Source organism: Mandrillus leucophaeus, unplaced genomic scaffold, assembly GCF_000951045.1.
Source record: "Mandrillus leucophaeus isolate KB7577 unplaced genomic scaffold, Mleu.le_1.0 Scaffold110, whole genome shotgun sequence".
In the NCBI taxonomy this organism is placed as follows: Eukaryota; Metazoa; Chordata; class Mammalia; order Primates; family Cercopithecidae; genus Mandrillus; species Mandrillus leucophaeus.
Genome location: NW_012099210.1, coordinates 5,275,135 through 5,287,752, shown reverse-complemented (window position 1 = coordinate 5,287,752; position 12,618 = coordinate 5,275,135). Strand labels below are relative to the sequence as shown.

General features: G+C 37.4%; 1 protein-coding gene across 2 annotated transcripts in view; it reads left to right on the top strand.

The window, feature by feature from the left end:
- GPD2 (glycerol-3-phosphate dehydrogenase 2 (mitochondrial)) overlaps nucleotides 1-12,618 on the top strand; it is a 153,080-nt gene that overhangs the window by 61,801 nt on the left and 78,661 nt on the right. For both annotated transcript variants that reach the window (XM_011991921.1, XM_011991913.1), the window contains exon 3: nucleotides 6,563-6,734. In XM_011991921.1, coding sequence (XP_011847311.1) covers nucleotides 6,563-6,734 — 172 coding nt within the window. The remainder of the gene's footprint in view (nucleotides 1-6,562; nucleotides 6,735-12,618) is intronic.

The window sequence follows — 12,618 nt, the reverse complement described above, 5'->3', positions numbered from 1 at the left end:
TTCTTTTTTCCTCCCCTCCCCTCCGCTCCCCCCTTCCTTCCTTCCCCTTCCCTCCTTCCTCCCCTCCCCTCTTCTTCCCTCTTTCCTCACCTCTCCTCTCCTTCCTTCCTCTCCCCTCCCTTCCTGTGCCCTCCCCTCCTTCCTCTCTCCCCTCCCCTCCTTTCTTCCCTCCCACCACCCCTTCTCCCTGACACAGGGTTTTGGTCTCCCAGCTAATATAGGGCCTGTGGCCATTCCAAGGCTTCTCCTAGAACCTCTGAATCAATCCTTCAATTAAATCTGTATCCCAAATTCCTGTGTAATCAGACTGCCTTAGAAAGGAGGGTGAACAAAGGGGAAGGCAGGTCTAGGAAGATTTGGAACCCAAAGCCCTCTTGTCTTAAAGCATGTTGTTACCTGTTTTATTCTTGCTGCTTTTCTCCTTTTTATTTCCCCTCAATCAACATAGTCTAGGAAAGGTAGAGTGCAGATGTGTTTTTGTGACTCAAAACCATATGAAGCCAAAATGAGTCTTTTTCCTGTCATTATTGTAAGTAGGGCCTTAGGCTGTGTTTACTGCCTCTAAAATAAACATGGTACTTAGCTTCTCAGTTGCAACACTTTCCAGCTTTTATGAAAAAAGTAAACAAGAATAAAATGTTATTTTAAAAAGTAGTGTCAGAAAGTAAATAAATTACCCTTAATAGTGCTGTATATTTTTAAAAAATATTTGGAGGGACTGTTCAGTAAAACCTTCAAAACAAAACTACACCAAACAAACTACTTTCTAGATTTGGCAGCTAGTTATATCTCACTCTATTATAACTACTTAGTCTGCTTTTTAAATTTTTTTTCCTCAAATTAGATGTGGTGTCAGAGTGGTGTAGTAGTATAACACTTAGTCTCTGTTGCCAGGCTAAGTTCAGTTTTCAGCTCTACCGTGAACCTGCTGTGTACTTACGGACCAATTGCTTAACTTCTCTATGTCTCAGATAGTTCTGTCAAATGAAGATCATAGTAGTACCTAACTCATATAGTTATTGTAAGGATTAAATGAGTAGAAAAAAAGCAAAACCCTTAAAATAATGTGTGGCACATAAATGCTCTTTACATAATTCATTTATTATTTTTTTGAAGTCAAGTGTATTGAGGTATAATTTGTAGTATAAAGTACAGTAAAATTTACCCATTATAATGTACAATTCTGTGAGTTTTGATAAGTGCATACAGGTATGTAATGAGCACCATGATCAAGCTGTAGAACATTCCTATCATCCTCACCATTCTTTCATGCCCTTTGTAGTCAGTCCTTGTACCCCCATTCCCAGACCCTGGCAACCACTGATCTGTTTTCCGATTCTGTACTTTGCTTGTACAGAACATGATATAAACAGAAGCACTGGAATCATATAGTATGTAGACTTCTGAATCTGGCTTCTTTTGCTTAGTGCAGGGATTAGTAGACTTTTCTGTAAAGAGCCAGAAAGTAAATGTTTTAGGCTTGCAGGCCGTACAGTCTCTGATGCAACTATTCAGCTCTGCTATTACAGTCATAGACAACACATAAATGATTGGATGTGGCTGTCTTCCAGTGAAACTTTATTTACAACAGGGAGCAGCCAGATTTGGGCTGAAGACTATAATTTGCTGACCCCTGATTTAGCATATTGCATTTGAGGTTCATTTGTGTTGCTGTGTGTAGCAGTAGCTTGTTCTCTATTCTTTCTTTCTTTCTTTCTTTCTTTTTTTTTTTTTGAGACAGAGTTTCGCTCTGTGGCCCAGACTGCAGTGCAGTGGCGCAATCTCGGCTCACTGCAAGCTCCGCCTCCCGGGTTTACGCCATTCTCCTGCCTCAGCCTCCCGAGTAGCTGGGACTACAGGCGCCCGCCACTATGCTTGGCTAATTTTTTTGTATTTTTAGTAGAGATGGGGTTTCACCGTGTTAGGCAGGATGGTCTCGATCTCCTGACCTGGTGATCCTCCCACCTCGGCCTCCCGAAGTGCTGGGATTACAGGCGTAAGCCACCGCGCCTGGCCACTTGTTCTCTTTTATTTCTGTTTATTATTCCATTGCATACACATTTTGTCTAGTCATTCACCAAGTGAAGGATATTTTAGTTTTTTTTTTTTTTTCCAGTTGAGGACAATTATGAATAAAGCCATTTTATATATTTGCCTACAGGCTTCTGTGTGAACACAGATTTTCATTTCTTTTGGGCAGCCATCCAGCAGAGGGACTGCTTGGTTGTGTGGTATGTGTTTACCTTTATAAGACACTCCTGGCCGGGCATGGTGGGTCACACCTGTAATCCCAGCACTTTGGGAGGCTGAGGCCCGTGGATCACGAGGGGAGGAGTTCAAGACTAGCCTGACCAAGATAGTGAAACCCTGTCTCTACTAAAACTACAAAAATTAGCCAGGCGTGGTGGCAGGCATCTGTAATCCCAGCTACTCGGGAGGCTGAGGCAAGAGAATCGCTTGAACCCGGGTGGCAGAGGTTGCAGTGAGCTGAGATCGTGCCACTGCACTGCAGCCTGAGCGACAGAGTGAGACTCCATCTTAAAAAAAAAAAAAGACATTCCCAAACTGTTTTCCAAAATAGCTGTTTAATTTTGCGTTTCTATAAGCAGTATAAGAGTTTCAATTGTGTTGCATCCTCACCAGCACTTGGTGTTGCCCTCCCTACCTTTTTTTTTTTTTTTTTTTGAGACACAATATCCTCTGTCACCTAGGCTGGAGTGCAGTGGCGTGATCTCGGCTCACTGCAGTCTCCTTCTCCTGGGTTCAAGAGATTCTCCTGTCTCAGTCTCCTGAGTAGCTGGAACTATAGTCATGTGCCGCCATGCCTGGCCAATTTTTGTATTTTTAGTAGAAATGGGGTTTTGCCACATTGGCCAGGCTGGTCTTGAACTCCTGACCTCAGGTGATCCTCCCACTTCGGCCTCCCAAAGTGCTGGGAGTGAGCCACTGCACCTGGCCTTTTTTAAAATTTTAACCATTGTAAAAGACCATGAAGACTCTTGGAAACCTGAGTAAAGATATATTCAGTTGGAAGCTCTTGAAGGATTTTATACATGGAAATGACATTATTTGGGTTTTTAAATGATCACTCCAGTTGTAGTATAGAAAATGATATGGAAGGAGGCTGGATAAATGTGTGAAGGCCTTTGGGAGAATATCATGTTAGTATGGGGAGAGGGAAGATACCTTGATTTGAGAGGTAGCGGTGGAGATGAAGTGGCTAGATACGGAATTTTTTTAGAAGGTGGAATTGATAAACTCAGTGATTGAGCAGATACAGGACTTAAGAGACTGAGAGCTCTCAAGGTTGTTTGCACATTTCTGGCACAAGCAACTACGTGTATAATGACACCCTTACTGAGATTGGGAACACTGATGGAGAAAAAGGTTTGAGGAGATAAAGTAATTGGGCCAATTTTGAGATATATGTAAGACATCCAAATGGAGGTCTCAAGTAGGCAGTGTGAAATCTTGGTTCCTGAATGGTGGAACAAAATTATACATTATTGTAATATAAAAGATATTTGATGATATGGGGTACATAAGATTCTCTCTCTCTCTCTCTTTCTCTCTCTCTGTTGAGTTTAGTGATCTGAGGAGAGTGAATTGGATAGACCTAAGAGGAAATTTGATGTTTAATTTTGGGCAGTTGAGTGACATACGAAGGAAGCTAAGAGAGAGTGGTTCAGAGAGGCTGGAGATAGAGAGAGTTGTCCCCCAGATGTCCAGGTGAGTGAACGATCATTTGTGCATTTATTGGATTTGGTGGCATAGTTGGCATTTAGTCAGTTTTATGGTTGTTGGTAGTGGTTGGGTGTATGTGAAAATTCAGATTAGGGTGAGTGTGAGGAGTAAGGAGTGAGGCAGTAGAAAAAAACAAGATTTACGTGTCTTTCGAGAATTTTTAGAATGGTTAGATATATATGTAAGAGGTGTTTATTATCGTTGAGACTGAGATAGGTTAGAGCTTGTTGATGAGAAGGACAAGGGAAGGAGTGAATACAGGAGAAACAGTGTTGTTAATGGAATGAGATCCTCACACACTAGTGATGCCTTTCAGATCTAGCAAACTTGATGAAGGAGAAACTCAGTCAAGATTAATGTTCCCAGTTCGAGTAGAATAGGGGACTTTTAGTATTACCAAGTTCTAATGAACTATATCATAATATGGTCTTTAAACTTATTTCTCAAGTATTTCTCGAAAACTTACCAAGCAGAAAATGTCAGCAATCTTTTTGATGTGTGAAAATGCTCTGGCGGTTTAGTCACTTGTCAGTCTCATGTCCAAGTCCTACCCATCTGTCATGGCGCAATTGAAACCCTCAAATGAAAGACTCTCTCTCCCTCATCTGAATGGCCATAGCCTGGTGTGTTTTTCCCTCAAGTGTGGCATTTATTCTTTCTATGTACTTGTTATTTATATGTGTATGTGTGTGTGTGTGTGTAGTGTGTGTGTATAGTGTGTGTGTGTGTGTGTGTGTGTGTATAATATTTTTTTTTCTCATTAGATGATGGAAGGCAAAGACCATAATTGAAATATGTTATGTTCTCTGTGGTACCTACTGGTTACATTTATTTAGTTAACAAACCAAATGTATATAAAGGTAAAAATGGGGACATTGTTATTAGCAGATAATTAAAAGAAGCTATATGAAAAATACGATTTTTGTGGTTTGGTGTCAGAATTTGTAGCCTAATAATAACTTTTTGTTTTTATGAAATTTAGTAAAACATGTTTTGAAAGTTCCTAATTATATGTGACTAAAAGATCAAATTATTTAACAGAGTGATAATAGCAGCAACTCTGGTGGTTTCTTTGTCATTTACCAATGACTTTCAGATTATTATTCCATTCAGACTGAGGATAATCCAAAGATACAAGGAGAAATCACAGGGGTTTTTATCACCATTTTACAAGTGAAGAAACCAGAGATAATGAGTCAACAGTTACATTACTGGCAACCGAGTGCTAAAACCCAGGCTAGGACCCTCTGACCCTAATCTGGGTTTCTTTCAATTTACCCAATGGCTTCCAGATTTACTTTCATAGAAATCCAATTGGCCTGATAATAATTAAATGCAACTTCAGGGGGTAAATGGGTTTCTTCTATTTGAATGAATTTAAAAAATCCCTTTTTTTGGGTGATGAGGATAATCTCTTGGTAACACCTGAGATTCCTTCCTCTTGTACATGCTTTGGCCTGTTGGCCTAGAGCTTCATATGGGGCTCCTGCAGCAGAATGGGAAAAACACCACTATCACGGATTGCAATGATGCTGTGATTTGAAGAAAATAAAATGGAAGTCACGTATCTCTGGAATGCTAATAGAGCAATGCTGGCCAGTACCGTTTACTATAGTGAACAAACCTAGTATTAGCATTTTGGGAAAAAAAACAGACAGCATTTTCCTAGGTTTTTGACTCTGCCTTCTGGCAACTACTTATTTTTAAAGTCCATAATCATTTTTGATTTAGGATGATAAGCTACATTCTTTAAAAAGCTAGAAATATGGAAGGTCATTATTTTTTAGGAGGACTGTGTCAAGGCCTTTAATTCTATTACAGTTGAAGTTCTACAAAAACTGTAATAATGGGCTGGGTGCGGTCGCTCATACCTGTCATCTCAGCACTTTGGAAGGCTGAGGCAGATGCATTGCTTGATTCCAGGAGTTTGAGACCACGCTGGGCAACATGGTAAAACCCCATCTCTGCAAAAAATACAAAAATTAGCTAAGTATGGTGGCGCACACCTGTAGTCCCAGCTACTCCGTAGGCTGAGGTAGCAGAATCACCTGAGCCTGGGGAGGCTGAGGTTGCAGTAAGCTGTGATAGTGCCACCGCACCCTAGGCTGGGCAACAGAATGAAGCCCCATACCAAAAAAAACCCAACATCATAGTATATTTATATTACATTCAATATATAAAATCCATAGTTTTATATTAAAATAATATAGAAGTCTTTGACTACATTTTTCTGAAAAATATAATTCTCATTAAACATAGCTCATTATTTAGTACCTTCTGTTAAATAAAGTCTTTTTAATTGTACTGACTTTAACTTATATGCCCCCAAACTCTGTAATATATTTTTGTCAGGAGAACTGAGGAATGAAGAATGTGTACTTCTAAGAAAGTGTGGAAAGACATGAAGTCCTTTTTCCTCCTCCTTCACCACTTTAAAATGTTATCTGAATGAATTGCTAGTACTGGGTAAAAAAATCTCCTTATGTTCCCTTATAAATTGCCTTAAATAAGGTATTTGGGAATTGCTATACAGTGTTGTGAATAATTGAACTTGGCCATATATGAAGCAGTTGAGATATTGAATCTGAAACCAGGTGTCCTATGGCTAAATAATGTGATTCATGAGAAGAAATACACTGAGAAATTTAAGGATTGTTTTCCCCCAAGGCAGTTGGTCTTATAACTCTATGTAGACTGTGGACTCTCTCTAGCTCTTATATTCCTTATTTCTATTAGAAATCTCCTTTTAGTATATTGTAAAATTTGTTAAATTGACATTCCAAATGGACAACTGACTATGATCTGCTTTTTACATCAGATGAACCTGGCCTATGTTAAAGCAGCAGACTACATTTCAGAACCAGTTAACAGAGAGCCTCCTTCCAGGGAAGCTCAGCTACTAACTTTGCAAAATACATCTGAATTTGATATCCTTGTTATTGGAGGAGGAGCAACAGGAAGTGGCTGTGCGCTAGATGCTGTCACCAGAGGTAAGTCTTTTTTTTTTTTTTAATTTTAATTTTAAGTTCTGGGGTACATGTGCAGGATGTGCAGGTTTGTTACATAGGTAAGCGTGTGCCATGGTGGTTTGCTGCACCTGTCAACCCATTACCTAGGTACAAACCCAGCATGCATTAGCTATTTATCCTGCTGCTCTCCCTCCCCCTGCCCCACTCCAAAGGCCCCAGTGTGTGTTGTTCCCCTCCATGTGTCCATGTGTTCCCATTGTTTAGCTCAGAGGTAAGTCTTGATGTGGATAACACTTCATCCTTTCTCCTCAGCATAAATACACAATATGCACTCTATAATAGTGAGGCCACATTTCTGTTTGTGTTTCCAGATTTTCCATCCTTAGTGAAGTACTTTCACAGTTCTTGAAATATAGGCACTGCACAACTTTAAAATGAAATGTAACTCATTTCACTTCAATGAATTTATTTAAAAAGAAAACTTTATATTTTATGAATTTATTAATTTGATGTTCTGGGGTTTTTTTAGTACATATTTATATTTATATAAAATAAAAACATTTTTATGTCACTTGAAATCACATATCAGTCAATGGTAGAAAAATTTATTAAACTGAAGTAATTTATTAAAATAATTATCTTTGTTCATGTACGTCTTAAAACCATCTCTTCCAGTGAAATATGGACTGCAGTTTGCAAAACTTTAGTTCATGTGAATAAATAATGGAAAATATTGCTAATCTATAGTTCTGTCTCGGTCATTCTGTCTGTTAGTGGAAAGACATGATGAAAATGGAAACATGACATGTAATGAAAGAAATTTTAGTATAGAACACCAATACTCTTGGATATGTTATATTTAATAAAATACTATGTTTGTTTTGCCTATGGGTATTAGCGTGGAGTTTGGAGTCAGGGAAATCTGGGTACTTATCCTGGCTTAACTTCTTTAACAGATGTGTGTGTGTTGGGGGGTGGGGGGCAAAGGACTTAATTTGTCTAAGGTTCCTTGCCTTTCACATGAGGAAAAAATACCTTCTCTGAATGATTGTTGTGAGAGTTACATGTTAATCATGAAGAGATTTAGAACGGTGCTTGTCACACAAAGTAGAAGCTCAGTAAATTATAGATAGTATTATAGCTGCTATTACTAACATGAATGTAAAAGACTTTCAGAACCAATTGTCCTGGAGAAGGACTCCGTTGCAGTATCCTCAGATGTCTCGAATTGGGTAGGATACTGCTGCAAGGAATTTTGACTGTGGATTATTTTGGTTTCTATATAAAGTTTAATATTTATTATATTTTAACACTCAATAGTAATGACTTATTAGATGGAATAATTCTTCTCAGATCAATTAAATTACTACTACAGCCACTCTTGATTTAGTTACTTTATGTACCTGGCAGAATCTACTCTTATGGAAATGAAATGAATTTAATGAGGTCTACATATACACACACAAAAGTACCCTAGATAACTGATTTCACAGGACCCACACTCAGGTTTTGGTCCATGGAAACTTCACAGCCTAAGTAGTTTTTGTCAATGCTAAATAATGACAAGTTCAAAATATAGGCACAGGAAGTCTACTGTGTTACAAAGTTGACCCCAATTTTCATAAAATTTTCTGTCTCCAAGAATGAAATATAATTTGAGCCCGATTAACCTTGATACACTAAGGCCTAAAGGAAGAACAGTTTGAGAATAGTTTTTGAGAATAGATAATTTGAATTCAGCTTTTTTCCCCCTGAAGGCCTGGGAAAGAAGGTGGAAAGAGGGGACACATTCCCAACATAATAGGTCTTGTTTGGAACTACCCCTCCTAGAAATTAGAATTTACTTAGTGATAATTTTCTATATCAAAGAGGATCATTTCCCCAGTAGGATTCAGGAAAGTATATTTCTTGGTATCTGCAGGCATTTTCATGCTATGTACTAAAATGTATAGCCATTCTTTTTAGTTTTATAAATATATGCTGAGTGCCTGCTGTATGCATGGCGATATGCAAGTGCTACATGAGCATACAAAGATGATTGATAGAGTTGGTACCACTAGGGCGCCCACAGTTCTATAGTGCTTGTTTGCACAGACCAGATTATGTGATAGAGAATATGTGAGCCTTTTAAAAGGCTCAGGGCCATTATGGACACTGAAAGATGAGGGTAGTCATATCTACATAGAATGGTCAGGAATGGAAAACTTTACTTATGCTATTTGGCATAGGTAACATTTTAATAGGCAAACATTGCTTGCTCAAAGTGTTCCAGTCTGAGAAAATGTACAGGAGGAACAGCGTGGAATCAGTGTATGTGGGAGACAGCCTGTGTTGTAATTTGGAGCATTGAGGCTATATATGAGAGAACATGAGAGAAGAGTGGAAAGGCAGGGCTGGGTCTGGTATGCTAGGAGAAAGCCTTTGGGCTTTATTGAATAGACCACTTGGAGATACTGCCTTAGGTTTGGTGATGGGGAATGGATAGACGATACTGAAGGAACAGTCATGAGCACAGGCTTTCAAGAGATGTGGAGAAAAAGAAAATAGAAGGGTGGTAACTTGATGGTGTGGTAGGATATAAAGAAGGGAGACAGTATGTTTCAAGGATTTCTTTCCTTTTTTCTTTTTATAAAGAGTAATCTGAATATTTCTGTAGACTCAGGGAAAAAAAGTCAGTGCTGGGGGAGAACTTAATATGTAAGTATTAGGTTGGTGCAAAAGTAATTGCACCTTTTGTCATTACTTTTAAATGTCATGTACCTACCTAATAGTAGAAGGCAACCATAAGGAACAAGGTCTCATGAAAATACAGGGAAAGAGATATCAGAGATATATCTTGGTTTTAGCAGGAAGGTAAGAAACTTGTTTCTCAGGGACAGAAACAAAGGGTAAATTCTAAGACATAAAGAGTTTGTGTGAGTATGAAGAGCTATTCTTAAACAAATACAAGGTGAGATGTTCTACTTATGGGTGGGAGTAAGGGATGTCATTGCAGAGAATATGATAGGAAAATAGGGGTTTCTTTGCTGTGGTTAGAAAATGTAAATTTATTATCCACGTGGTACATTTATATGCGTCTGTGTGTGTGTGTGTGTGCGCGTGCATGTGTGTCCAGTATTACTGAGAGTAGAGGTACAGAAATAGACAGTCACATTGAATCTAGAGTTGAGAATTGACTGGATATCAATGATAAAAAGAAAAAATGAGACAAGATTCTATGAAAGCAAAGGAAATTGTTTAAATGTAGGCCTGGAGCTGATAAGGGATCATGAAGTTACAAAGCCAGGCTTCCCTGGAAGGGTTAAAGGTCAGATTGCAGGACCTCAAGTGCAATAATAATAAGGCAATCACTAAGTGACTTTTATTCTTTTTCACCTTATGAAAAGTCTTACTATGTTTGCCTTTGTGCACTTTGTATATTTATATATTTTTAAAGAATAGACAAGATTGTATTTCTTTTTGCAGTGTGTTTCTTTCAAATAGTGTGTATTTATTGATATAAATACATGTATATAGTATTCATGATTTTTAATGGCAAAATTCCATTTTATTTATTTTCATTTAATAACTTTATGGAAGAACTCATTGCAATGATGTTCTTAATAATTATTCTTTAGGTTGTTTTTGGGTGGTTTTTTTTTTTTTTCTATTTAAAACAATACTATTTTTCAATCAAGTCCTGAACCAACTCTGAGAATAGTTAAGACTGGTAAGATGTGGCCTTGATTTCAAGGAACAACTTAGCAGTTTATTACTATTTATTGAACAAATAAACTTTTTCTTCTGGCAGTGAAGGGCATTTCGTAGTGATCAAGGTATTAGCTAGTATATTAGCAGATGACTGTGGGTGGTGATACTCGTGGTGGTGATGATAAGGATGACGATTTTGAATAGATAAGCATTTCCAGAGCCTGAAAGTTGATCAGGTTTTTAATTTTTACAGTTAGTAATAGCTAAGAAGATGATGTATTTTTAATATATCTTGACATATTAATTGCGATCTTAAAATAATTGCCTGTCTTATTTTATATATGTGGAATTATGATTTATAAAAAGGATGGGCAAACCTTAGCTTGTATTTCTTTTATTATGCTGGTAGCCCTCTGGGGGTAGTGTTTATAATTAAAATTTATAAAGAGATGACTGAAGGTAATCTATATTTATCCTTTTACTACAATTCCTGATCATATCAGTGGCCCTCTGAAGTGTGAAATAATCATGGGCATTTGGTTAATGAATTGTGCATTGTTGCTGTTCATTCATGGAATTTGCTCTTTTATTATATTTGATGCTTCACTTAACAACAAATTTTGCTTTCTCTGCATTTGATATGTTTTTACCAAATTATTCCTGATTGTATCCATTAATCTTTAGTCACATTTGACAAAAATAAATTACTGTGATCTTTTAAAGTTACCAGTAATAATTAGATTTTTCAGGACATCAAAGTTTTGGGAGGAACTACTAGATGTTAAAGGACTTGTACAAAAATGTTTGCATGAGCTTTTTGATAAAATACTGTGCCCAAATGCAATTTTAGTAATGGATAAACCAAGACTATAGAGGAAAGACAAAAAGTCATGGAGTCTTCATAATGAACATTTGTTTGCATTCTTATCATCTACATTTTCTTGGAAATCAATTTTCGTTTGTTTCATTTGGGAATATTATTTTATAAACACAGTATGCAGACTTCTCACATTCTCCTGCAGGTCTCTAGGATCAATAGAAATTGCTTCACTCTTTAAACCTCTGTGTCCCATTCTAGGACAGAAACATGTCCCAAAAGCCCAGTTGTGGGCACTTTGCTCCCAAAGGGAGCTGGAAAAGGAGAATCTGATAAATATATTCACTCCCTCAGGTTCTTCAAGGTGTTCTCTTTAGCTTTTTATGTTCTTTTATGTAACTTTACCTGTATGTATCTCGGATTACCTAGTACCTAATTTTTGGTTTAAAATCTGATGTATTTGCATTCTTGGGTGGGCCTGTAGAAAATAAAATAAAATAAGATCTGATGTATAAAATTTAACCTTTATGTCTTCAGTTCAGATTCCAGAGAAGACTGTCTCTTTCTGGAGGAAAATATTAATTGTAGTTCTCTTGTTTACAAATGGAGACTTTTATCAATGGTATTTGGCTAGCAATTCTTGAATTCCCACTATAATTCCCAAGGCAGTATAGCGCAGTGATTAAGGACACGTTATAGAATTAGAATGAACTTGGGTCGTGTCTTAGCTTCATTGCTTACTACCTCTATGACCTTCGACAAGTGGCTTAACCTTACAGAAAGCCTCAAGTTTCTCAGGCATAAATGGAGGATAATAATAACATTGTTTGCTATAAATAAAAATTTGGGAAAGGAAGGAGGTGTGTGCATTTCAGGATAAATGCAGAAAAGGGAGAGCCTTGGAGATAGTGCATTCTGAGAATTATGGTCTCCACCCCTCCACTATCAAGGTAGGAGAAAATTCTGTTTCAGAAGCTAGAATTGCAGGAAGTGAAAGTTTGCTCTTTGCTGGACACAGCTAATTAGACTAGATTGCTAATTTCTCTTAAAATTAATCTGGAAATTTAACATAATTTTGATTAATGTAGTGCTTTCCTTTGGCCAGGGTCAGGGGAATCGACTTTAGAAACTGCAAAACGTTAAGAAAAGAACTACGCCTGTGAGATTTACTAGACTGATTTAGAAAAAGACTACTGATAAGGGAAGTAGAGACTTATCAGGTACTAAAGTGTATTCTAAAACTACTGTAATTAAAATAGTCTGGTAAAGGAATCGAGAATCAGTCATGGAGTCTATAAATTAGTCTCTCAGTCTTTAAATACATGAAGTTTAGAATATGGCAAAGGCAACATTTCAAAACTGTGATCATCAGTTACTTCATAAATGATATTGGAATAT